The sequence below is a fragment of the Siphateles boraxobius genome, unplaced genomic scaffold, assembly GCF_051911475.1.
Source record: "Siphateles boraxobius isolate OS27281-9 unplaced genomic scaffold, OSU_SipBor_1 22, whole genome shotgun sequence".
NCBI classification, from domain to species: Eukaryota; Metazoa; Chordata; class Actinopteri; order Cypriniformes; family Leuciscidae; genus Siphateles; species Siphateles boraxobius.
Window position 1 is genome coordinate 8,666,413 of NW_027508833.1, and position 27,265 is coordinate 8,693,677.

The following is a 27,265-nucleotide window of genomic DNA, read 5'->3' on the forward strand; positions in this document are numbered from 1 at the left end:
CGGAACATGAATTAAGATATTTTTGATGAAATCTGAGAGCTGGATCACTCCTCCATAGGCTTCTTCAGGGATTGAACTTGCCGGCCTCGAAAAGTTATTAAAGACATCATTAAAATAGTCCAAGTGACTACAGTGGCTCAATCTTAAGTTTATCAAGCGACGAGAATACTTTTTGTGCGCAAAAACAAACAAAAATAACGACTTTCTCTGTTGGCCCTTTAGTCAGTTAAACTAGTGTAATAGCGTTGAGCTACGTCACATGTAGGCTCACTATTCGCCGACGCTGGTCATGTGGGTGATGTGTGTGACGTACAACAACAGAAGCTCTACGCTTTTACACTAGTGAACTCACTCGAGGCCCACAGAGAAGGACATGAATAGTTGAAATTAAGTCGTTATTTTTGTTTTTTTGCGCACAAAAAGTATTCTAGTCATTTGATAAACTTAAGATTGAGCCACTGTAGTCACTTGGACTATTTTAACGATGTCTGTAATAACTTTTCGAGGCCGGCAAGTTCAATCCCTCAAGAAGCCTATGGAGGAGTGATCCAGCTCTCAGATTTCATCAAAAATATCTTAATTCGTGTTCCGAAGATGAACGAAGGTCTTACGGGGTTGGAACAACATGAGGGTGAGTAAATACTGACAGAATTTTTATTTTTGGGTGAACTAACCCTTTAATGCTGTGATAATACGCCTACGTCTCCTTCCGTTAAAAATAATGGCTTGTAGCATCTGGACCGATCAGACGCACACAAATTATTCATTGTATTAAATGAATTATCCAGCAAACTCACTCTCCCAACAAAGGTCTATGAAGCTTCCCCCAAAACTAGCATCACAAATGAAGCTAACACACTGGCAGAAGCCGGTGTCCTGTTACAGGACACATTAAGACTGATAAGACTTTTTACAACCCCAAAAAGGAATTTGCAGAGGGCTGTGACTCCCACTTAATTCTTGCTGAGAAGGATAAATAAACCCTTCTATTCTATATATAACCACGTCAGAATATGTATAAAGTGTATCTAATATTCGCATCTCATGATTTTCCTTTTATGTGGTCTGGCCTATGTACTCTTGTAAACTCTTATGGATTAATGTTTCAGACTAGCATACTATGGTTAACCAAAATCATATGTCTGGGATGTTTAGTCTCTATAAACTCCAATCTTCGTTCCCCATTTGTTAATTTACATTAAGCTAACTTTGTGACGCATGGGTATATAAAGAATCTTGAAGATTCCTTTTCTTAAACACCCAATCAAATTATATATTCAAATGCCTTGCTCGAACACAAAGGGTCGTAAAATCTCCCTCTAAAGGGACAACTTCTTATTGGCTCACTCACCCTTTACACTTTAAAAATCACTGATCACAAGATCAGCTCTCTTAGTCTTTTAGTCCCTTTCTGAAATCCTATTGAAGATTATGCTGAACTAGAAGTTTTCGAAGGACCCCCAAGCTTGTGCCAGGCTGTGGCCTTGTCTTTCCATTCACCAAAGACCCTCTGACTCCCACTGGTTCTCTCTCATCAAGACCACGTCAGCAAAGATCAAGTGGAGCCTCAACAAATTGCATCAGGACAGTTTAATTTAAATGGGCGAGACATGCAAGCATCAAACTTAGTCAGATACATTAAGTATCCTTACCCCTTTTTAAGAAGGGCGTGCTAGAACTAAACTGATGGTTTGCTCAAGGCTGTTGATCTGATGCATTTCAAACAATGCTATCATTTCTTGCTTTCCTGTATTCTGCTTCAGCTCTCTTTCCCTTGGAAAAATGTATGCATGTATTAGAGTAGTTTAAGTGTTTAGTCCAGTTAATAAAATCTTGTTCATGTCACACGTAATGTTGTCTGTGTCTCAAGCTCATATACTGGAGTCGCTAATCACAGATTTTGACTACTTTCTCTTAGTAGTACTGTAAAGTAAGAAAGACATCTCCCATGCCCCGGAAATGTACATTTCTTAAAATTAATAAACAATTAACACTGAGTGTTCACGGGACAAACAGGTTAATTGATTGTAATATTCATTTACAACATTAAGTTAATTCTATTAACTGATCCAAATATTCATAATCAATTATAACGACTTATTGATTATTAATATTTCTTAGAGCGAATTTGCTACAGGCTAGTGTGGTGGCTGAGATATACATAAACCCACCAACATCCGTTGCCATAATTTTTGGAATGACTTATCGTGAGAGGAAAAAATGACGTTTAGTCGCATAACATCGGTTAATAGAAATGCCATCATTTCGCAATAGTTTTTTATCGACATTTAGAAAATATCGCAAAAAGTATTGCGCAAATCTGTAATGGAAACACGGCTTATATCATCTCTCGTTCTCCTCACTTCACAGACCTTGTTGAGGTGATTTGGCCAGTCGTACTTCAGCCGCTGCACTGACAGAGTACGTCCCAGTGTAAGCATTGCAGGTATATGTACCCTCATCTATTGACTGGACATTATTTAGTATGAGCGCCCCGTCTGCCGACACATGCACACGAAGCCCGTCGGGTCGCACTGGCACACCATTCCTGTCCAGAGAGATGAGGCACTGTCATGTTAGATGTACAATGTAGGCTTTATTCACACTTAAATACAAACCATGTTCTCTGAACTGACCTTGACCAGCCAACATTCACATTTTCTCCTGTTACTACACAGGGCAGTTGAGCAGTGGTGCCCTGCGGCACATCGATGTCTGTGGGGGCTTTAGTGATCCTGAGGTCCCCTAAAGAAACAGGAAAACATTAAAAGCATACTGCAAAGACCAGAAATTGAGAGTATGTTGAAGGGCTGCGTCATTAATCAAAATAGTATCAAACTCTTGATATGTTTTAGTGCATTTATTAAATCGTAGAGGTTGTGATCTAATTGAATAAATATATGCACTGCATGTTTCAGAGTGAAGTGCAGCACACACATTTACACACAAGCAGCTCATGATCCTATGTTTTCTTTTGAGTCACAGTTTGAGTCGGTTTAATGTGCATTTGGGAACAAACATTACATACTTGTAATGAGAAGCGCTTATCAACAAAAGAGAAGCTTTAAGGGCTCCTGCGGTTAAGTTTAATGGTTTAATGTTTGAAAACGTAGAAATTAAGACTTGTAATTTTACATTTGTAAAGTAAAATAAAATTATTTATATTAGTTTTCTTAAATATTAAAAGTAATAATAATAATAACAACAAAATAATAACATAAATAATAACAATAACAATATAATAACAAAAAAAATGTTTTAATGATAATAATTATTATTACATTATAGCCAGGTTGACATAACACCATACAATTTTGGCCCAGCAAACAATCACAACAAACTTAAAAAAAAAAATTTTTTAATCATATTTTAAATCAAAATTGCAATTAGATTTTCCTCCAAATCATGCAGCCCTAATATGGTGCTTATTATTCAAATACACACCAAAAACCTTGAGCTGGATTTGACGTTCTTCAAACTGTTGGGTGTCCGTGACTGTGCAGGTATAAACCCCTGAATCATCTGACGTCAGCTGGTTAATCATTAACGTGCCATCAGAGTGTTGAGAATGCCTGTGTTAGGAGACAACATTCAACGTCTCATTAGATGTCACAGAAAAATAAGAGACCACAGAGAAGGAAATTCCAGAATGCACTACAGTGAAAAAGTTGATAATGCATTTCCTTGAATTCCACAAATTATCAGGGTTATTATCTTTAACTAAAACTAAACCCTTAACAAACATTTTTATTAACATTACCTGAAATAAAATCCAAAATAAAAATGTAAAATTACTTTATTTTAGTAAGATGCTAAGGCAACATTTCTCATTTTCGTTTAAAGTTGATAATTAAATAATTAAAACTAAGCTAACTAAAACTAAATAAAACTATAGTTTGAATAAAAAAATACTAAAAATGACAAGACAACAAAATTACTAAAAAAAGTTACTAAATTGAAAAGAGAACAGAAAATATAAATTCAATTCATTAATTAAATTAATCAATTAACTAATTAAAGGTATTAACAAAAACTCTAAGAGTATATTAATGGCACTAATTAAAATGCAAATTATTAAAGTGTTGTTTTATTTTTTGTATTAAAAAATTATCTTTGTAGTTTTTAGGCTAATTAATATTAATATAAATTTTAGCGTTCTAAATCATTCACTTGTAAGGTTCCAAGGAGGGTAGGATGCTGCTTTAGAAGTGTTATGGTATGTGGGGAGATGAACCCAATCGCAGACAGTATGCAATTAACACGGTTTTATTCAGACAAAACAGGGAAAACAAAACCCACGATGGGGCAAAACAAGGCTGGTGGGCAAAAACAAAAACTAACAACACTAGACTAAGACTTGACAGATAACTAGACAAATAACTAACAACAGCAACAAGATCAGGATTTTACAAGACAGAGTTCTTCACAAGGTACTCACGGGAAGGTCTACACACAGGTATTGTATCACAGGATACACACACTGAGAATCACAATGAACCGGCACAAGACAGCAAACACAAGGGGATTAAATAGGGGAACACTAATGACGAGGACAGGTGAAGCCAACTAGACTAATGACAAGACACGCATAACAAGGGGGCGGGGTAACGTAACGAGACAACAAGCACACGGCCCAAACAATTGGCCATGCGCTTGTACACAAAACATGATTCTGTAATGATCCTGCCTCACGACTAGGGAAAATCAAGGACACTGAGGCTATGTTTACACGGAAACGATCTGAGGAGAAAACGCAAAAGTGGCGTTGCGTTATCACTTTTTATTTTGCGTTTAGACGAGCGTTATCGGGGAGAAATCCGCGTGCACATGATGACGCAAAAGTGTGTGAAATTCGATGTAGTATGCACTCCAGGTGGCTCGGTGGCAATGTGAAGCACTGCGACACAACAACACCAATATCTGAGAATATTTTGTACAACTGCTGAAAAGACTCTTGTACGTTTATCAGAGCTGCTATGGCAACTTGAAGGTCCGACGTATGGAAATAATCCGACATATTGGGGTTATTTTCCTGTAATGGCGCATGCCTGTGACGTAAACATGTACGCGACGAGAGCCACAGTGAGCAGATTTGCGTTTTTACTGTTTAGATGGGAACGCGACGGTGGATCGTTTTTAAGATTTCCACTCTGGAGGGTGGTTTCACTTTTTTGCGTTTTTAAGCCTCAAAAACGCCGTCGCCGTGTAAAAGAAAGGCACATCCGATAAAATATATGACAAGAAGGGTTTGAACTGAAATGAAGATACCTGAGTGAGTTGAGTGGCTGTCCAGCTCTCCTCCAGTGAATGGTGACCGCATGCATGGCAGAGACCGGCAGTACTTTGCACTGCAGTTTGGCTGTCTGACCTGCTCGAGCCTCAACCAGTGACGAATGCTCAATGTTGAACCTGAAAAAAAAAACAAGGGCCATGATGAGTAATGCAAGTATGATTGAGAATATGTGCTGCATAATTAAAAAACCAACAGTGTGTCATTTAATGATTGATGTCTTGTACCCGGAAGATGAATGTGATGTGAATGATTGTGAAGAATCCACCTCTGATATTCCTGCACCATTCTGGGATGTTCCTGTATTTGGTAGTGAAAGAAAATATTTCCTTGTGTAAGAAAAAAAAAATGTTGTTGTATTGTGGGTGGTTGCTAGGTGGGTCTCATTGGCCCAAGTCAAAAGATATTATATTATCTATTATATTATCAGACACCAGGTAAAATGTTTTCCAGTAAGAAAAAAGCTAAGAAAAAGTAATAGCACTCTCACTATTAATGTTTAATAGTTCAAGGGTTTGTTTAAATCATTAACCCTGCAATTAATAGTTATAGTGACGGTTGCGAGCATCAACTGAAGTATAAATGATTAGTAAGTAAATAAACAGATAGGATAGAGCTAACCTGAGGCAGACAGGTAAATGTAGCGGTGATCTCTCTCACGGTCTTTTGTGGCCACACACAGAAACCATCCAGAGTCCTGCAATGTGATGGGACCCACCAACAGAGAGCCATCTGACTGCTGCTGATGCCTAAATTATCAATGCACAGTTTTAACCAAGGTTTGTGTGTAGTTAAGCTACAGTCTTCAATCCAAATTAATCCAATCTAATTGCAGATTCTGAAAGTTTTGTTTATATAAACATTGTCATCCTATGCTCATATTCGATTACATGTGCATTACATGTTCCCTTTCAAGGGAACTCATGCTGCGTCTGAATTTTCAAAACTATGGGAATGCCTCTACATGATTGCTACTTGGAGCACATGTCCAATGGCATGGGAAGGTGACCAGGAAGCTATAAAGCCCACCCAGACCAAACAAAGTCAGTTTCTGTGCCTTCAGCAAGTGCTCTGTGTGAAATTGTGTGTCATATTTAGTATTGTCTGTCCAAAGAGAACTATATATATATATTAAAAATGGTGCGCAAACAGTTATTTAAATCATATGTTCCTATGGCAACCAGAGCTTCAGCAGTGACACAATGATTTTACCAATTGACAATTGGCTCTTTTACTTCAAAGGCGGGACTTATTCCGCCAAGCCGTGATTTACACTTTCTCTCATTTTTATAATAATATGAATGAACCGTCTGTGACAATTAGACCCTTTCTTATTATTTTGGTTTAGTCCTATTTCTTAATTTTCCCGCTCCTCGTTAGTCTTCAGTTATAGCACCTGTGTCCTGTTATCATCATGTCTCTCACCTGTGTCTACTGATTATGTTCCTTTGTTTCCCCAAGCATTTAAGCCCTCTGTATCTCCCTATTCCTGGTCCGTTCTTGTTTGTATTATAACACGTGTTGTGGAGTTTTTGTTTGAATAAATTCCTGTTTCCAGTTCCTCATCATCTTCCTTATGATTCCTGGTAAACCACGTTACCATAACAGAAGAATGGAACCACCCTATGGACGACGGGGTCAAAATAATCGTCTTAGCTGAGAAATGCCAAACACTTCCTCTCGTTCGTCAAGGGGTTTGTCAGCATTGCCGTCCACAGCAACATTGACGATGAGAGGTTCTGTACTTTGTTCCAGATCGGGGCCACTTATCACCACCAGATCGACCTCTCAGACACCACTGGACTGAATTGGAGGGAAACTGTCATCCGGTGTCTGGAGAGTGTCGATCCCTGATCTGGAACACAATCTACCAGCCCAGAGCCCTCCCCGCTGGTCCCGTCCAGCCCAGAGCCTTCACCGCTGGTCCCGTCCAGCCCAGAGCCTTCACCGCTGGACCCGTCCAGCCCAGAGCCTTCACCGCTGGACCCGTCCAGCCCAGAGCCTTCACCGCTGGACCCGTCCAGCCCAGAGCCTTCACCGCTGGACCCGTCCAGCCCAGAGCCTTCACCGCTGGACCCGTCCAGCCCAGAGCCTTCACCGCTGGTCCCGTCCAGCCCCGAGCCTTCAACGCTCCGCGTCATACCCACCGAGCCTGAGACTGTTCACGTCCCGACTGCTCAGCCTGAGACTCCCCAGCCAGAGATTGTCCCAGAGCCTGTCACTCTCCCCAAGAAAATTTTGGGGTGGCTACCTGTCTCCGCCGTGGCCGCCCGAATTGTCTTCTCCGCCATGGCAACCCAAAGGATCTTCTCCGCCGTGGCCACCCGAAGGGTCCTCTCCGCCATGGCCACCTGAAGGGTCTTCTCTGCAATGGCCGCCCAAAGGGTCCTCTCCACCATGGCCACCCGAAGGGTCCTCTCCGCCCTGTCAACCTACTCCTTCCTGGTCCACTGAACTGCCAGCTCCGCCCTAGCCTCCTGCACAGCCTGCTCCGCCCTGGCCTCCTGCACAGCCTGCTCCGCCCTGGAGGCTTCCTGCACCAGACCACGCCCTCCTCAGCCTCCAGGGCACCAGCCACCCCCCCACCCCATTGATGTTATACGGAGCGAGGACGCACCTTTTTGGGAGGGGGCGTACTGTGAGAGTTAGACTCTGTGTTTCCCCCTTTCTTAGTATTTTGGTTTAGTCCTATTTCTTAATTTTCCCGCTCCTCATTAGTCTTCAGTTATAGCACCTGTGTCCTGTTATCATCATGTCTCTCACCTGTGTCTCCTGATTATGTTCCTTTGTTTCCCTAAGCATTTAAACCCTCTGTTTCTCCCTATTCCTGGTCCATTCTTGTTTGTATTATAACGCGTGTTGTGGCTCCTGAGTTTTTGTTTGAATAAATTCCTATTTCCAGTTCCTCATCGTCTTCCCGTGATTCCTGGTAAACCACGTTACCATAACACCGTCTTGTTTAATCTTAAAGTTTTTGGGTTCAGATTTGGTGCAGAGAGCACAGAGATGATAGCAAATAAATAATGCTGGTAACATCAGCGCCCATGGCACTGAACAAGCAATCATTATTATAGTTCAAAAGGGCAAACAGCTTGGAATAACATGGATAGAACTTTCTTGATGGAGGATTGTAATGCATCACAGTCAGGTACAAGGAAGGGAGACAACGGCTACTAAAATTAGGTAAGACAAAGTTTTATTTTTCGCAACTGGTTTATTGACTTGTATTTAGGTTGGAATATGTGACAGTCGGGTCTGTGTCTTCCCGCCGGATCATGGAGGAAACCATTCTCATCCCATGTCTTCAACAAAGGCGTCGACAAACACTCCGGCGCATTTTGCTGGATTTTTTTCAGATAACAGCAAAATAGACTTAAAATACTCCATTTATGGTCATACAGACTTAAGAAATATAAAAAAAATAACTGTTAAATGTCTTTTTTTATGTGCCCACTTACAATCGAAACAAAACATTGTGCTTTTGTAAAATAAAGAAAATAAACAGGGTGTGCTTTCTGCCTCTCCGTCTCGGTAAACTTTTTTTCTGGAGCACGTCTCTAAACTTAAACAAAACTCAGCGAATACTAGTCACACAGGCAAGAGCAATATATCTTTATAATCATTTAAGTGTCTACTTTTAAATGAACTAATTCAAAACGAAAACAAATATTCTCTGTTTATGTAATCTGTTTGAAAAGAGAGAGATGTCAGTCGTTCTCATGGCAACTCATTATCTGCTAATGTGAACACATCCACGGAGAGCATGCGCTATTGAAATGCAAATGATCTGAGGAAATCCATGTAAACCTGTGAACACCCACAAAACTCGATAAAACACATCAAGTTTGATCAGATTCATGTACTTTACGTCATCCTGCTGAGGAATATAATAATAGCGTGATAGTAATATAATGGAAAATTTATCTCAGAAGTGCTGGTTTCAGTTTCACTTCGAGGAGCAACGGATCCAGCTGAGGATTGTGAATAGTAAATGCTTTATTATTAAGTCCTTTATTCTAATCGCAAACTAGTGCATAAAAACTATGTTACAGACGAAATATGAATGTTTAGAAAAGATTTCGTTGACTAGTTTTGGATAGATTATAATGTTTTTTACAGTAAAATAGACTACTGTCACATCAAATAAGCTTTTGTTCGCCAATTTCTGCTCATATGTTAAATATATAGTATGGGATGTTTTGTCAAATATAAAGTAGGCACATTGAATTATCAACTAAGATGTTATTATAGTGTTTGTTCCAATTCAAACTAATGAATCCTTAACTTTGAAATACGTATGATAAAAGGTATGCTTTTTACAAAGAAAGATTGCACTTGAAATATTGTTGATTTACATGTGAAAACTGTTAAATAAAATAGCAAAAAATATATTTACAAGGTAGATTTAAACAAAATCTTAATAGGTCAATATAAAGGCTGATTTATACTTCTGCGTCGGACCTACACCAGAGCCTCTACGCCGTAGACTACACTTTGGTTTTAATTTATACTTCTGCGTCGTTGTCCACGTTGATGCACGCAGAGGGAGCATGTGAAACCCGAGGGAGCGGTTTGAGCAGACCAATCACAGCGCTTGTGTCCGTGTAGAATTGACGCGTTGTTACATTGTTGGAGAGGTGCACGTCAGGGTACGCCGAAGGGTACGCGCGGTACGCACAGCTTACGAAGTAGCTACGGCGTAAGTTCGACGCAGAAGTATAACTTGGGCTTAAGCCTACTCATTAAATTTTTTATTATTGTGTTTTATTAGTGACACATTTGAGGAGAGGATACATATTCCAAAACGTTTTGAAAATGCAGTATGAGAAATAACTACACAATTACTAGAAAATTTACCTTGGATATTATACAATTTGCATGCATTCGAAATTTGTGGAAAAAGACGATGTTTTTTCAAGATGTTTCCAACTTTGAACCAATTCTCTAGAATGGCCCATTTAGCCTATTTGAACTGTTTGTTTCAGGTATGACTGTGTACTCAAAAATTTTATTATATATTATATATTAGTGGTGGGCATAGATTATTTTTTTTATCTAGATTAATCTCAATGTAATCTTGGAATTAATCTAGATTAATCTAGATTAAAATGGCTCATTTAAATTCTGTTTAAGGCATTCAGAATATGTGTGCTACCCAAATAATGACTAAAAGTAGGCCTAAGTCTTTGAGAATGGGTTTCTCAAGCCAGGTGGCGCATTAGACCAGTGGCTCATCTCCTGTATCCAAAATGCATCACAAACTGCTTGAGAAAGCTGTTCTACTATGATAATTGGTGATGAAAATAATTCAAGTTCAATCAGATGTACTTGTGTTTACTATTGGATAGGGGTAGACTGGGTAAAGTTGAGACATAGGTACAGTTGAGACACCTTATATAACTTGCGTGCGCAGGAAGCACAAGTTGTGATTTTTGCTGTGCACATGCGTATTAGTGTCCTCTTTGATCGTGGGAAATTTGAACAATGGACGCATCTCCGATCCGAAGATATCGGCAAAAGTTTTATTTCTAAGGTAAGACTGTCATGATCCAGGTTCCTCCCTTCTCTGTCTCCCTCTTGTGGTCACATTACACCTCTTTCTCTACACTATCACTTTAGTCTCATCAGGTTCAGCTGTTCCCGTTTACCTTAATCTCCGCTCACCTGTTCCTCCTTTCCCCTAATGCCTCTTACTATTTCTAACCCTCTCTTTGTCTGTCTCTTTGTCAGTTTATTGAAAGCTATTCATGCAGAGTACATTCCTCTTACCTCTCTGTTCGAGTCGGGTCTTGTCTAGTCCTGTCCTGTGAGATTCGTGTGGAAGCCTCTCCTCGAGCCGGTATATTTATCTGTTCTCTTACACGCTCACTGCACTCTGCCCTGCCAATTCAGACGCTGAGTTCCTGACCAGACGTGGTATCCAGTCGACGGTACCCTCGCTCTCGGCGGGTCTATTCTCCCTCTGCAGTCTCCTCTGGGACCTCAACTTCGCCTAACGCGTTGCTGCGCATCCGGAGATCCTGTGACAATCTACTCGCAGTTTATGTTCTATTTTCTACCAGCCAAGTTTTCTGTTTTGACTGTTTTCTGAGAATCCTAAGAAGATTTATGTTCCTTTTTGATTCAGTGATTCTCTCCTCATTTTCATTAAAGACTGTATCATTGTGAATCTCGCCTTTTGGTCCTCCATCTCTCTGCTCATAACAAAGACGTTCACTTCACCATGCACACTCCACAATGAATAGCTTATTATCCTTATGTGACTGTTAAACGTAACTGGTATAATCACAAACGTTATTCTGTGCCCTAAAAACGGGCATATTTCATGGTATTGTGTCATGCATGGTCATTGCAAAATCTAGAGAAATGCGCGAGGTGGCCAACAGGGTACAGTTGAGACACACTGTGTGACACAATTGTGTGTGTGTGTGTGTGTGTTATGCTGTTTATGTTGTGTACATAGCCTGTATGAGGACTTTTTGTTTATGTTTATGTTACACCTGTTGCAGGATGCCCCACAACAGAGCTAGGAATAGGGGAGTGCCAGGATCCCTATTAGAGAGGGCCTCAAAAGAGGCATAGGAGGGCAGATCAAATAGGAAGGTAGCTGAGAATTTACAGATTCCTGTTGCTTCACTGGCCAGATGTGTGAAGAAAAGGCGAGAGCTTGCTGATGAGGGCCCAGGCCTGTTGCCCTCAGTAGGGTACAAGAGATGCAATGCAGTTCTAACTTATGACCAGGAGCTCAGCCTGGTGTCTTATATCAGGACAGCCGCAGCCTTATATTATGGGCTCCCCCCTAAAGAGGTAGGAATGCACTAAAAAACAACGATAGGGAGAGACCAGGTTAGGCACAATGACAAAGAAGCCAGTATTACAAATCCATAACAATTGTTTTGCTGCACATACATTTTCTGTAGGCTGAATGTGCTTAACAGCCTTTAACTTTAAATAATTAAATGATACATGGGATATCTTATAAAAGTACAACTGCATTATCAGCTAATTTTGTTTTTGTTTATTGTTAGATTAGCAAATTGGCTTTTGAATTGGCCGATTTTTACAGATTGCCTTTTCCACAGCAGTGGACTAAAAATGGCAAGGCACGTGCAAGTTGGTTTACCAACTTTATGCGGAGGCACCCCATTCTCTCCATCAGAAGGCCTCAGGCTACAAGTTTGTACAGGTCAACAAACTTTAATGAAGTGAATGTGGGGACAACTATCTACAGCAGACATGGATTTCAGGCTAAAGATATCTGGAATGTAGATGAGACTGGGCTTGTGACGGTCCAGAAACCTGGCTTTCTTGTTGCGACGAAGGGGGAAAGACGAGTGGGTAGCATAACATCAGCTGAGAGGGGGGTTCTTGTTACCATGGCACTGGCAGGGAATGCTCTTGGTAACATTATTCCCCCCCATTTCGTCTTTCCCCGGAAGAAATACCTTCCTCATTTCATTTGTGGTAGCCCAGAGGGGTCTATCGGCACAGCCAATGGCAGTGGCTGGATGATGGAGAAGGACTTTGTTGTCTTCTTGCAGCATTTTGTACATTACAACCGGGCAACAGAGGAGAGCAAAGTCTTGCTGCTGTTGGATAATCACAGCTCCCATATCTCAATAGAAGCTATAAACTTCTGTAGGGCCAATGGTGTGGTTATGCTTTCATTTCCACCACACTGCACTCACCATCTGCAGCTCCTTGACAAGTCTGTCTACGGTCCGTTAAAGAGGTTCTTCAATGAGGAGATGGACAAGTGGCACCGTGAGAATCCTAGACAAACTATCACCATCTATGACCTGCCACAGTTGCTAAACAACATCTTACTGCTGGCAGCGTCACCTCTGAATGTAAAGAAGGGGTTTAAGAGTACTGGGATCTGGCCGCTCAATACACTGATCTTCAAGCTAGAGGATTTTCTCCCAGCTTCAGTGACCGACAGGCCCACTCCAGATGAATCTCACCCTGGGCCGTCCGACGACGCCCTCACACCACCTGGGGGGTCCGACGCCGCCCTCACACCACCAGGGCCGTCCGACGTCGCCCTCACACCACCTAGGCCGTCCGACGCCGCCCTCACACCACCTGGGCCATCTGCCGATGATGCTCTTGTTGCTCTTACAGGGCCAACAATGACTATAAATTCTGAGGGTCTTCATGAAATAACCCTTTATTTCCTCTTTCATTACAAGAGGAGGAAATCATCACGGAAGTAAGAGAAATTGATTTAATTTCAAGCAATGTATTATTCATACAATTCTGAAAATGAAATAGTCATACCTGTGTGTGTGTGTGTGTGTGTGTGTGTGTGTGTGTGTGTGTGTGTGTGTGTGTGTGTGTGTGTGTGTGTGTGTGTGTGTGTGTGTGTGTGTGTTTATGTTCACCAGGTCCAGCATGTTCCAAAGTTTAGTCCTGAACTAATCAGGCCTCATCCAAAAGCTGGCCCCAGAAAGGCCAATGGTCAACGTCGGAGGAAAAGGACCACTGAAATTCTTACTGATACCCCTGTAAAGGAGACCCTTGAAGAGGAGAAAAGAAGATCCTCAATGAAGGTGAAGAGGAAGATCATGACAGAGAAAAAGGAAGGAGGAAAAAGAAGAAAGAAAAGCACAGAAGACACAAAATGCATGGTGTGTGACAAATGGTTCTCAAGTTCAAGGTCGGGAGAGAAATGGTTGTCCTGCTCTAGGTGTAGCATGTGGTCACACGTAGAGTGTACCCTTGGCGGAAAAAGCTACACATGCCATCATTGTGAAAGTGACACCTGAATCAATTTTTTCCTTTGTTGGTTGTTTACTGTTACTTTTGACATTGTTATTGTTAGTGTTGTCATTGGAATGTTTCCATGTGTACTGTTGCAATATCTGTTCATGAAATATCTTGTTCCTGTTTTATACATTTTAACCAGTGCTAATTTAAATAAAATTAATTAATTTAAATGGATGAATAAACAAACATGTTGCCCAAATGTTATTTTCTTTATTTATTATATTTGCAATGAATGGTTAGTTACCTTTACTTCATTAAAAATGGGTGTCTCAACTGTACCATGGTACTGTCTCAACTGTACCACATATGGGTACAGTTGAGACAAAGTTGAGACAAAAAGCACCTTATTTTTATGAGCTAATTGTGGAAAATATAAACTAATTATGGGTAATGTTGATTGATAATATCTTAGTCTACAAGCTAATGAAAAGTCATGTGGCATGTCATGTGGAAATTCAATTCTTTTCACTATCTATTTTTGTGTGAAAAATCAAAACGCAAAAAAGTGTCTCAACTGTACCCAGTCTACCCCTACATCTTTACATCTAACTGATAGAGCTGTGCTGATGGGCTTGCCCCGGTTGCACTCAAACATAGTAGTTTAACATTACATCAGTGCTTGGCCCGGCATCTACCGCATTAGCTAAGGGATGCTTTGCATTTAGGTGGTACTTGAGACTGTCAGCTTAATGTGTGGAACGCTTTTCAGAGAAGATAAGGTAACTTATTTTAGCACAATTCACACCTGGCGGTAATTCAGGAAAACAAAATCTCTGAATGCTCCACATGAAACTTTGGTCTTCCGACCTTTTTAACATCGTGTAGATTTATTTTGGTTAATATGTGTGAGGGAGAGAGCGCAAGACAGCGTTTAGTGTGGAGATGGTGAAGTCTTGTACACTTTCGCCTGGCTCCGAAGTGAGAGAGTGCGCGCGCGCGACCGGGTCTCTCTCTCTCTCTCTCTCTCGTTCTTTCAGTTAAACATATTGTGTCCTGTCACAAGCGCAGCAGTTCATCTACATTACTCACCGAACTTAATGCAGGAAAACCCCTGTTTATGCAAACAGGAAACAGCATAATTTGTCTCGTTTAGTAAAATAAACCCAAGCTTTAGATCGTCTTTTCCACTCCATGTTTACCTCCTCTGCTCAAATCGCTGTGACATCACGAATGACGCACAGAAGCGTATAGAACCCGAGCTATGGTTGGGCAGGGCTATGGTGCCCGATAAAGTACAAAAGTAAAGTTGAGTTCGCGGTCTGTATATTATGGCTGGGACTCGGAGCAGGAGCATCGATAAGAGGAATCGTTAACGTCGAGGGCATACAATATCGATGGTTCGTAAAACTTAGAACCTGTTTTCGAGTGGAACCGGTTTTCAATTCCCATCCCTACCCCCTACAGTGCAATTCGGCTAGGTATAAGTTACATCAGCGCTAAAATATCAAGGTGAAAGTCATCATAGCTTGCGTAGTATAGACCCAGCTCAGCTCCCAACCCAACTTTGAGAATAGATTAACGGCGATATTTTTTTTATCGCCCGATAAGAGTCTCACGTTAACGCAGCACGTTAACGCCGATAACGGCCCACCACTAATATATATATATATACATACACAATATATATTTCTTTTGTCCTCGTATTCTTTCTTGTGGTTCCCTCTCAGAGACATACATGACTGAAAGGCTCATTAAGTATAAGGTTTATTATGCGGGTCATTGTCTTCTCAGGTGTGAATCACAGCATCATTCATGGTCATTCACGCCCCCACACATATTGCCTTTCTAAACAAGAAGTGTCTTACAAAATTTAAATCAATGTATTGTTTTATGTGAATGAGTAGGCAGGATGATTTTCACATCTCTTTGAAGCAAAAACTCTAGGTGAAAACATAAATAAGTCAAGTCTTGTGGACACATATTTAGTATGTGTTTGGTGGCATTATTTCAGAAACTTTAATTTTTTCTTTTTCAATAACCATGCATAAACATTATTCTCTCAAAAATACAATCATGCACATATACAGGTCCTTCTCAAAAAATTTGCATATTGTGATAAAGTTCATTATTTTCCATAATGTAATGATAAAAATTAAACTTTCATATATTTTAGATTCATTGCACACCAACTGAAATATTTCAGGTCTTTTATTGTTTTAATACTTGTGATTTTGGCATACAGCTCATAATAACCCAAAATTCCTGTCTCAAAAAATTAGCATATTTCATCCGACCAATAAAAGAAGTGTTTTTAATACAAAAAAAAGTCAACCTTCAAATAATTATGTTCAGTTATGCACTCAATAGTCAATACTTGGTCGGGAATCCTTTTGCAGAAATGACTGCTTCAATGTGGCGTGGCATGGAGGCAATCAGCCTGTGGCACTGCTGAGGTGTTATGGAGGCCCAGGATGCTTCGATAGCGGCCTTAAGCTCATCCTGAGTTTTGGGTCTTGCGTCTCTCAACTTTCTCTTCTCAATATCCCACAGATTCTCTATGGGGTTCAGGTCAGGAGAGTTGGCAGGCCAATTGAGCACAGTAATACCATGGTCAGTAAACCATTTACCAGTGGTTTTGGCACTGTGAGCAGGTGCTGAAAAATGAAATCTTCATCTCCATAAAGCTTTTCAGCAGATGGAAGCATGAAGTGCTCCAAAATCTCCTGATAGCTAGCTGCATTGACCCTGCCCTTGATAAAACACAGTGGACCAACACCAGCTGCTGACATGGCACCCCAGACCATCACTGACTGTGGGTACTTGACACTGGACTTCAGGCATTTTGGCATTTCCTTCTCCCCAGTCTTCCTCCAGACTCTGGCACCTTGATTTCCGGATGACATGCAAAACTGAGCAACAGTCCAGTGCTGCTTCTCTGTAGCCCAGGTCAGGCTCTTCTGCCGCTGTTTCTGGTTCAAAAGTGGCTTGACCTGGGGAATGCGGCACCTGTAGCCCATTTCCTGCACACGCCTGTGCACGGTGGCTCTGGATGTTTCTACTCCAGACTCAGTCCACTGCTTCCGCAGGTCCCCCAAGGTCTGGAATCGGTCCTTCTCCACAATCTTCCTCAGGGTCCGGTCACCTCTTCTCGTTGTGCAGCGTTTTTTGCCACACTTTTTCCTTCCCACAGACTTCCCACTGAGGTGCCTTGATACAGCACTCTGGGAACAGCCTATTTGTTCAGAAATTTCTTTCTGTGTCTTACCCTCTTGCTTGAGGGTGTCAATGATGGCCTTCTGGACAGCAGTCAGGTCGGCAGTCTTACCCATGATTGCGGTTTTGAGTAATGAAACAGGCTGGGAGTTTTTAAAAGCCTCAGGAATCTTTTGCAGGTGTTTAGAGTTAATTAGTTGATTCAGATGATTAGGTTAATAGCTCGTTTAGAGACCCTTTTCATGATATGCTAATTTTTTGAGACAGGAATTTTGGGTTTTCATGAGCTGTATGCCAAAATCATCAGTATTAAAACAATAAAAGACCTGAAATATTTCAGTTGGTGTGCAATGAATCTAAAATATATGAAAGTTTCATTTTTATCATTACATTATGGAAAATAATGAACATTATCACAATATGCAAATTTTTTGAGAAGGACCTGTATGTTGCTCACATATTATGGTAGCCGTGTTTGTTCTGAATAGAGTGTAATTACACCTTTGCCATTAATATGTTTTTAAGCAACTGAAAAAAGCACAAATATCAGGGCATGTCAGAACATCTCAAGGAGCCCAAAAACACCTTAGTTTAAAAGAACGATAGGGGGTTGTGTCCGATTCTAGATCAGGCCAGCTAAATCACTCAGTCAAGAAGATAAAGTTCAAGAGAGTTGACTTTGAAGCAAATCGTGACTCAAATCAGGTCTGAGGACTGGTTTGTCACGATAGATCTCAAGGGTGCATACTTCCATGTATCATCCCTCCACAACACAGGAAGGAACTTACGGGGGTGAAGCATACCAGTTTTAGATTCTTCCTTTTGACCAAGCATGGTCACCCCATACTTTCACGAAATGTGGGGATGCTGCACTGGCTTATGTGCGACTCCTGGGCTTTCGTGTGCAAAACTATATTGATGATTGGTTGATATTAGCTCACAGAGCACATGGTGGCTCGGCATCATTCTCGGCTACTTGGAAGAGTTGGGGTTAAGGCTGAACGCCAAGAAGAGTGTTCTATCTCCAGCACAGAGAACCACCTTTCTAGGCGTACTATGGGATTCGATGACGATGCAGGCACATCTGTCCCCTGCTCGTATCGATTCAATCCTGGGAGCCATGACCGAGTTAAAGCTAGGTGAGTCACGCAATGTCAAGCAGTTCCAAAGACTGTTGGGTTTGAAGGCAGCAGTGTCCAACGTGATACCTTTTGGCCTGCTGTACTTGAGACCCTTACAGTGGTGGCTCAAGAAGGAGGGTTTTGCCCAGAGGGGCAACCTGTTCTGCACAATTAATGTTATGCCTTCGTACCTTGATTATATGGAAGAAGCTCTGGTTCTTGTCCCAGCATAATGCTTACGACAGATGCTTCTCTCACATGCTGGGGGGTAATCCTAGAGGGTCGCTCGATTCTAGGTCTGTGGAGGGGTCATCATCTCTCCTGGCACAAAAACTGCCTGGAGATGATGGCTGTTTTTCTGGAACTGAAAAACTTCCTTTCAAATGTCAGGGGCCACCATGTTCTTGTCCAGACAGACAATACATCGGTGGTTGCCAACATGAATCAGCAGGGGTCTACGGTCGTTTCCACTTTGCAAACTGGCACACCAGATCCTCCTGTGAGAGGATCTCCTAGCACATATCCATGGGCACCGAAATCAGGGAGCAGACATCCTGTCGAGGCAGGGGCTGTGGCTCAAGGAGTGGAGACTCCACCCCAAAGTGATGGACCTCATAAAATATTTGGCCAAGCGGAAGTGGATTTATTTGCATCGAAAGAAACAACACACTGTCCGCTATGGTTCTCTCTAATGCATGCAGCTTCGCTGGGGCTGGATGCCATGGTGCAGATGTGGCCAAGGATGTGTCTGTATGCATTTCCCCCGATTGCTCTGCTCCCCGGAGTTCTAGAGAGAGTTTGCCAGGAGGGGGCCGTCTCTTGCTAATAGACCCATTTTGGCCGACCCGAGTGTGGTTTCTCTGGATCTTCTATCTCAGGCAAGAGGCTCAATCCTTCATCTTCACCCAAAATTATGGAAGCTCATATCTCTTAACCAAGATTTTTGAGATCATTCTTCAACCCAGAGCTCCTTCCACGAGGAAACTGTATGCCCTGAAGTGTAAAAAAGTATTAACTTCATGGTGCGGGAATCGTCAGCTGCACCTCGTTCACTGGACCTAATTAACTCCATCACTGTTGGTACAGTGATGGAGTTTCTGCAGGAGCAGTTCTCTGCAGGGTCATCCCCCTCGCCTTTAAAGGTGTGTGTGCAGGTCATAGATGCTTACCACATTGCTTTGGGTGGTGTGTCTTTGGTGAGAGACTGGTTGGTATCTCGTTTCATCTGTGGTACTTTGAGGCTGAGGCCTGCAACTTACAAGAGGGTTCCAGCCTGGGATTTTGCCATGGTCTTGAAAGGCCTACCAGCGGCTCACTATGAGCCTATTGAAGAGGGTCCAAAAAAATTCTGACTCTGAAAGCTTAGTTTCCTCTTGCTATCAGGTCTCTTAAGAAAATAGAAGACTTGCAAGCCTTGTCGGTATCCCCTCTGTGTTTGGAGTTTGCAACAGGCATGGTGAAGGCCCTACTTCACCCTAGACAAGGTTATGTTCCCAATGTCCCCACCAATGTGGCAAGACCTACTGTGTTGCACGCATTCTGCAGGCTTGCCTTTCGGACGTCAGACTTGGAGAAGTTGGATCTACTTTACCCAGTCAGGACATTAGATGTGTATGTCCACAGGGTTCCCAGGTCCCAGATGTTTCTGTCTTAGTTGTGCTTGCTTGATTTCACACAAGACAGGCACTTGTCAGTACAACGGAGTGGGTATAAATGTTCCCATAGCGTCGTAAAACTTCCATGAAAGGGAACGTTGTAACACTAACGTTAAGGGTCACATAAATAAATGAGGAGGGATCAATCACCATTTACCAACAGTTATATTTCCCTTAAGTAAAGTATACATTTTACTACCATTTAACATGTCTTGACACAATTACATTAGGCAGAGCATTTGGAAGCAAAACCTTATAAATGTGCACCCAATATCAAAGTCCAGAGTTACCACAATTGTCCTTGGTCCATCACACCATTGTAGATGTTTAAGATGTTAGAGGAACATTATCCACGTTTGTTCAACAATGGTTAATCAAAGGAAAAAGTGTCTTTTCGTTCAGGAGTTCGGATATACTTCCACGTTGAAGATAATAACACAAATAACTTGAATCAGTTGAGAAGCCCTCAAAATCAAGCAGATACCAAAAACCCTCTGGTCAAAATAAAACAAACAATACAACATGAGGTTCAGCAAGCAAAATACTTTCACATAAATGGTGAAGAAACCGAAAAAAAGAAAAAAAAAGAAAAGAAAAAAAATAAACAAAAAGAAATCAACTCACATTGAGATGTTGAACACAAATGTTCCTCAACAGGGTTTTCCAAATGAAAGCATGGACACAGCATGTGCTCTCAGCTAAAGCCTTGTTCACACTACATGATTTTAAAACGTCAGGCTGAACTGTGCGGTTCACACTACATGACTTGCTTTCTGAGAAATCAGGAGTGTTCAAGTTGTTGAGCTGTTCACACCACACGACACAGCGTGATTGATCCGCAACAGGAGGTAATGCACTACATGAGTTGACAACAACTCTGTCACCCAACGATTCTATCTTGTCTACAAATCTATTTGTCTAATGTCTATCTTGACGCGAAACAGCACGCTCGCCAATACACAGCGAAGAACAACACAACACGCGAATATGGACGTCAGACAGAAACTAGTGCTGTAAACTTTGCGCGATGATTTGCTCTGAGAAAAAAACGCAAAAAAAGAAAAAATAAGAGAGTATGGTCGAAAGAGTGGATCTGCATACGCGAAGAGCAGGTCTGTGCTACAGAGAGAGTTGGAGGTGAGTAGCCTACAGCATGTTTATATCGGAGATGTAGCTACATGTTTATGTTTAGCTGACAGCAAAAATCACGTATTTACCCGGTGACCTCAACTCATGCCTTGCTGTGATTGGCTGTTGCTCATGACATCAGTGAGATTGAGTCGTGCGACAGCTCTGGATATCTAGCATGCAAGATATTTTTCTAGGCTCGGCGACGCGTCTGTGAGGCGTCTGCGAGGCGTCTGCGAGGGTGTTTGATGCATTGTTGGCTCTTTCATACTAACATATTGGCGAGCGTTCATCGCCCGCTAATCCCCCGCGATTTGCACGCGATAACACCCTGACCTGTCGGCGAGCTCAACGATTTGCAAATCGGGCTTAAATCGGGCTTAAAATTATGTAGTGTGAACTAGGCTTAACAGGTATATCTAACTCACACTTCCCTCTTCCTTTTACCCTCTGCCCTGAAGAGATCTCCCGGATAATGGCTCCCTAGTGCCCTCTACTGGCCGCGAGTGAAATTACAACTTGCATTTAACATAGGAGAGACAGGTAACAGTTTACTACAACTGTAACAACGTCTCAGGTTATGACTGTAACCATGGTTTCCTGAAGAGGGTATGAGATGCTGTGTCACCCTGCTATACTCCCGACATGCCTGTGATTGTCTTGTTTCGGCCTATCAGAAGCTTTCACTGTTTGGTCTAGGTACACATGTGATTTCACATGTGCCTCAAGACACAATCACGCAGAGCCGTTCTCATAACACCGTAAACTTCCAACACAGCGTCTCGTTCTCTTTTCAGGGAACCATGATTACAAGTTTTAACCTAAAATATTTTCCAAACAAAACCTCAGCGCATTCGCAGGGGTCATTTTGCTCTGAAAGTCACTTCGATAATATTAGTATCTTAGTGGTACTTAAAGTAAATATCTTAGATCAAACGGGTTCGGCTGACAAAAAAAATGGGGAATCCAAGTTTGGGAAGCAATGGCACTACATAGCCAAGGTTTTAAAATATTTTTTTGTCCAGATTTTCAGAAACAATAGTGAAGGTCACTGGATACTGGTCACTGGAACACATAGTATTTCACAGCTATATATATATATATATATATATATATGTAATCAATAAAAAAGTAACTGTAATCTGATTGAGCATTTTCAAATTTATATATAATATGGTTACAATTACTTAATTTTTGGGACCTGATTATGTAATCCAGATTACATGTAATTAATTACTACCCAGCACTGTATATGACATGCAAAAAGGTTCTATTTAAGCAAAAATGATCATAAATGATTGCGCAATACTTTCATGTTTAACAGATTATTAAAATTTTTTATAGTGATTATGAAGTGTTTATGAGCTGCTTAAATATCAAATGATGCAGGTACTCACCTGGCGAGGTCAACAAGGACACCGTCGCGTCTCCACTCGACAACCACAGTGGAGGAGGGCCGTGGGGTCACCCTGCAGGGCAAAACTACCTGCTGACCAACCAGCCCCTCCACCGTGGAAGGATCCGTCTTGTCTATACTCACACCTACAGCTGTCCAACTGAAGCAAATGAGTACAGAGAGCAAGAGGAAATAGACACAGGTACAGAAACAGAGAATGGAGGGAACAGAGACAGGGATGGGGGTAGAGACAGACAGACATGCATAAAGAAAGAAAGAAAGAAAGAAAGAAAGAAAGAAAGAAAGAAAGAAAGAAAGAAAGAAAGAAAGAAAGAAAGAAAGAAAGAAAGAAAGAAAGAAAAAAAGAAAGAGAACATATGACTTTATGCTGTACTATTGGGAACTGCAAAGCAATTGTTGCAGTCACCACAGCAAGCATAAAGATCAGCCTTGACCGGGCTACAGCTGGAATACAAGATCCCAAAAGAACAACACCAGCCCAACATGCTAACAATTCAATCAAACGAGACCACAGGAATAGGCTGGAGCACTCAAACAGTTTCCAACCTATACAAACGGAAAGGATCAAACCTAAAAGTTAACCATTCACCCCCTTCACACAGATCTGCGAAAACTATTAAAAACGCTGTATTCTGCTGCCAGGCCAGTAGTTGTCAATTTCCCTTTGTAAAGAAACACTAAGCGCCTATAGACTGAACACATATCCTTGAATTTACTGTTTTCAATAATTCACGTTTTTGTAGTTTACATGGAGACGATGTTGGTATACTTTTCAAAAACTTTGAAACCCGTTTCAAAAGTTTGCATTTTCAGGCCCCCCAAACACAATTGTTATGTAAATGAACAGTCAAAATTCATAAAAAGTTTTCAGTTTTTAGTTGAAAACAGTGTTGTGTAAATGGCCTTCTTAAATAGAAATCTTCTGTCCTTATTCTCAGTTAGGCGTAAAAAAAAAAACATTTCAATTATGCAGAGAGAGCGACAGCAAAATTATTTTTTTGTGGCAAAACAGTTCAGTATTGCATTTTTGTGCCTTGTTTCATTTATACTGCTTAGTGTTGTATGTTTAAAAAAATGCATACAAATACAAGCAGACGAGAAAATTAGGGTTTTCAAAGTTTTAGACTCTCAGGATAAGATGGTCAGAAACAACAAAATAACTTCCTCCCAGTCATTGTTTGAACCATTTGACTACTTCACCAACAGCCTTTGTGAAATCAATGGTGTTGCCTTGCAGAAGTGCTCTTCAGGGACAAAAACATGATGACTAGAATTACTTGCAACATGGAAGAAATTTACTTTATTACTTGATGCTTTATTATATTTAGGACTTGGTGTTAGCATTAGGATGGGGAAATAAATAAACAGTCAACAGTTCCCTGGAACATTCGGAGGAAATTATTTGGTTGATGAGCAAGTTGATCAGGCCCCAACGTCACCCCTAAATCTGATTGATTGATTGGAATTTTGTTCCAGGACCAACAAGGATGTTGATCCATGAAAACTTGGCGAAATCACAGAAAGCATAAAGGCCCCGATATACTTCAATCTAAATCAAAGAACTTGCAAGAACTTGCCTCATTTAGAACAAAATCAGGCCAAAACAAAGTTCGTTTTGAGTTTGTTTCAGGAGTTCAAAACAGCTTGTCTATGGGAACTTTCTGGAAAAGTTAGCTCTGGCTGGTAAACACATAATAGGTGGGTGTGGCTCTGAGACTCCACCTTCTTTGAGGTGTAAATCTTCTCCAGTTAATTTCTTCTGTCCAGTTCGTCAAGGTCAGATACAAGTAAAAACATGAACACACTGGAGAGCTGTTTTATAGTAGAAACGTAACTTGTAATACTAATTTAAAACAACAATGATTTTTCATTTTTAATACTGTAAAGCTGCTGCTTTAAAGCAGTCTATTGTATACATTTCCCTGTAATAAATGTGATGTAACTTTACTGTAGAGCTGAATTGATCGGCTATGATCAAATGCTTTCTTAACTGCTGTTTTCTTAATGTCATTTTTGTTTTTTTTAATTTTTTTATTTTGAGAGATAAGTGCGCAGCAGGTATTTCAAGCTTCTTTTTACCCCTAAGCAAAGAACCAAAAAGAACTCCACCATGAGTATATCAGGGCCTTAAAGGTGAGGTGTTCTACTCTACAACATTCTGTTTCTCACATTTACAGTCTACTTGTATCATACAGCTAATTTGTAAGGGCAGGATTTGGGAGAGACACAGAGAGATGGTCAAGGATGACTGGGACCCCACAGCAGATTTTATTAGTCACACTGTAATGAAATCATGAAGCACACACAGACCTGGGGATGGGAAAGGGAGGTAAACTAAAAATAACTAAACAAATCTTAAAGCAACAGGGAAAGGAGGTTAACAGTCTGCGTCAGGGCAAATAAACCAGTCCCAAAAGCACAGCATTGCCCAACACATCACAGTGAGGGCTGTCAACTTCTATAGGGAGAGTGTATGTTGATGCAGTAGATTAGTATGATTAAGAAGCATGAGGCAAGTCATAATACATCAAATGGCATTACACTGCATTAGAATTGCCAGACAAATGTGTTTTTAGATAATGTTATGAGTGTGTACATAGGGTCCAAAATTAACTCTGGTAAAAACTTTCTATATGGCCAGTTACTTTTTAGGAACTTAACATCACACCTGGTTAAAGTAGAACTTTATGAATTATAGTATAATACTCAGTGATTGCGAGTGATTTCCAATCAAAGACATACAAATATTGAAGTTTATTTGTCATACATTCATAGGATTCTTCGAGTTTTTCTTTATCTCCACTACTCCAAATGATGCCACAATATTCCTGACATTAAGCCATCAAATAAAAATATGCCTTTTTACTGAAGAACCAATCTAGCTTGTATATGATGGTGCGTGTGATACAATTAGGACAAAAGTCTATTTTTTATTAAAAATACAGTTTCATGACCAAAAAGATTTTTTACGATATTCTTACTCACCATTGAAATATTTAAGTTAATTTTGGATCCTGTGTGTACATATGCTGAACTGCTGTTGGTGAAGCAATGCTCACTAATCACTACCTTTGTGCGTGTAAAAAGCATATGCATTTAACACGCCTATGTAAGTCTCTGTGCATGTTCTGCGGGCTCCTCTCTTGGCTCTTCAGCAGGGGGTAAAGGGCAGACAGCAAAAGAGAACTTGCAGGGGCTTGGGAGAGGAGTAGGGCAATCCAGGGCAAGTTGGATAATCTTACCTGGCAGCGGGGCTGCTCTGCTGCATGGCACTGGGGGCCAGTCGGTGAGCCCTGTGCCCATTTGTCGCACCGCTAGAACTGAGATTGATACGTGCAGGGAAGCGACGTCCACTGTGCTTCAAGACATGCGCCTGGTCCCGCTGGCTTAGCTCTGATCTCAGGCACATCTTCTGGCATTCCTCCTCCGATGCGAAGTTGTTGTTGTTGCCATGGCAGCCACCATACCAGAAGTGCATGCATTGTGAGGCAGAGCGGTCATAGTAGTAACGGGACGTCCACTGTTCGCATGGCCCAACCATATGGGGTAGGTCACAAGACAGAGAACGCTGTGCTGAGGGGCAGAGGGGTAAAAGACATATGCAACATGACAATAATCTGTCCTTAAAAGTTTGAGTACTTGGCTTTGAGTATTTCAATGTCTTGGATCATGCTCATATTTTCATGGTGTTGGTCTTGGTCCTTTCGGACCTTCCCTTCTTCTGGTCTTGATCTTGCCTCAGACTCAACTGAGCTGGTCTTGACTTTAACCATTGGCGTAACTTTGTTTTAAAAAGTGGGTGGGACAGGAGTGTGTGTGTGGGTATCAAAAGTACATCGAGTTTAATTTATCGACATAGAACTCATGTTTAATGTGATAGTTTCATCCTTACATCTATTGTAACTCAATATATTGTTAGTCCCGAGAGCCTTTGAAAATTGAAAAATACATAGATCCTCATTTAATGTTCGTGTGTCCTAAAAGTCTGGTGGTAGAATTTTTGTTCTAAGGTTCTTAGTTCTATTCCGCCCTACTATAGGTTTTTTAATTAATTAAAACTTAAAAATGAAAGAGAGATGATCAATTTGTCTATATTGTTACTTACTATTGGTGGGAGTGTTCAAGCACCCTTCCCCATGAGTACCACCAGCTGCCGTCACACCATCATAGCAGCAACCGTAGGTGGATGTATGGCAGTCTGTGGTTGCAGATGGTATGGTATCTGACTTTATAGATAAAATACAAGAAACAAAAGAAACAGACAGGCAAAGACAGGGCAAGACATTAGGGAAAATCTTTCAGAGGGAATGTGTCCAAATTCAAATTCAAATGTAAACAGCATATCATAAAGTCTGAATAATAAACTTAACCAGCTAACAAAAGTAACTCACAGTTCCACAAAAATGGTTTCCAAACAATAGATCCATAAAAACTCTACACTACGCAATATAAGAGCAAGACTGTCCAATCAACATGACATATTGCTACGCCTGTCAAGCTTTCTCGCCTGGCACGTCTATTACAGTGTGTATGCGCGGTGTCAGACATTACTAATGAGATAATTAGTCATTTTTGGCGAGCATGTGAAATATCTGAGAGAGCAAGACAAAGGGACTACAGTATGTATTCGAGGGATATATCCACGACATAATATGCAACCGATTAGAGAATAATTCCATAAAAATTGAAGCTAATGCCTATAGTCCCAGCACAAGCTGCAGCCGCCTCATAT

General features: G+C 41.0%; 1 protein-coding gene and 1 long non-coding RNA gene across 3 annotated transcripts in view; both read right to left on the minus strand.

Annotated features, from left to right (window-relative positions):
* The window catches only part of paplna (papilin a, proteoglycan-like sulfated glycoprotein), a 97,938-nt gene that overhangs the window by 2,517 nt on the left and 68,156 nt on the right, over nucleotides 1-27,265 (minus strand). For both annotated transcript variants that reach the window (XM_077238570.1, XM_077238571.1), the window contains 9 exons: nucleotides 26,639-26,759; nucleotides 25,776-26,106; nucleotides 22,514-22,672; nucleotides 5,912-6,039; nucleotides 5,518-5,590; nucleotides 5,269-5,409; nucleotides 3,445-3,572; nucleotides 2,637-2,745; nucleotides 2,373-2,548 (listed from right to left, as the gene is read on the minus strand). In XM_077238570.1, coding sequence (XP_077094685.1) covers nucleotides 2,373-2,548; nucleotides 2,637-2,745; nucleotides 3,445-3,572; nucleotides 5,269-5,409; nucleotides 5,518-5,590; nucleotides 5,912-6,039; nucleotides 22,514-22,672; nucleotides 25,776-26,106; nucleotides 26,639-26,759 — 1,366 coding nt within the window. The remainder of the gene's footprint in view (nucleotides 1-2,372; nucleotides 2,549-2,636; nucleotides 2,746-3,444; nucleotides 3,573-5,268; nucleotides 5,410-5,517; nucleotides 5,591-5,911; nucleotides 6,040-22,513; nucleotides 22,673-25,775; nucleotides 26,107-26,638; nucleotides 26,760-27,265) is intronic.
* On the minus strand, nucleotides 20,137-20,690 carry LOC143746643 (uncharacterized). The gene is made up of 2 exons (XR_013206593.1): nucleotides 20,613-20,690; nucleotides 20,137-20,482 (listed from the first exon to the last, which is right to left on the minus strand). It is a non-coding gene; the product is annotated as an uncharacterized LOC143746643 (long non-coding RNA).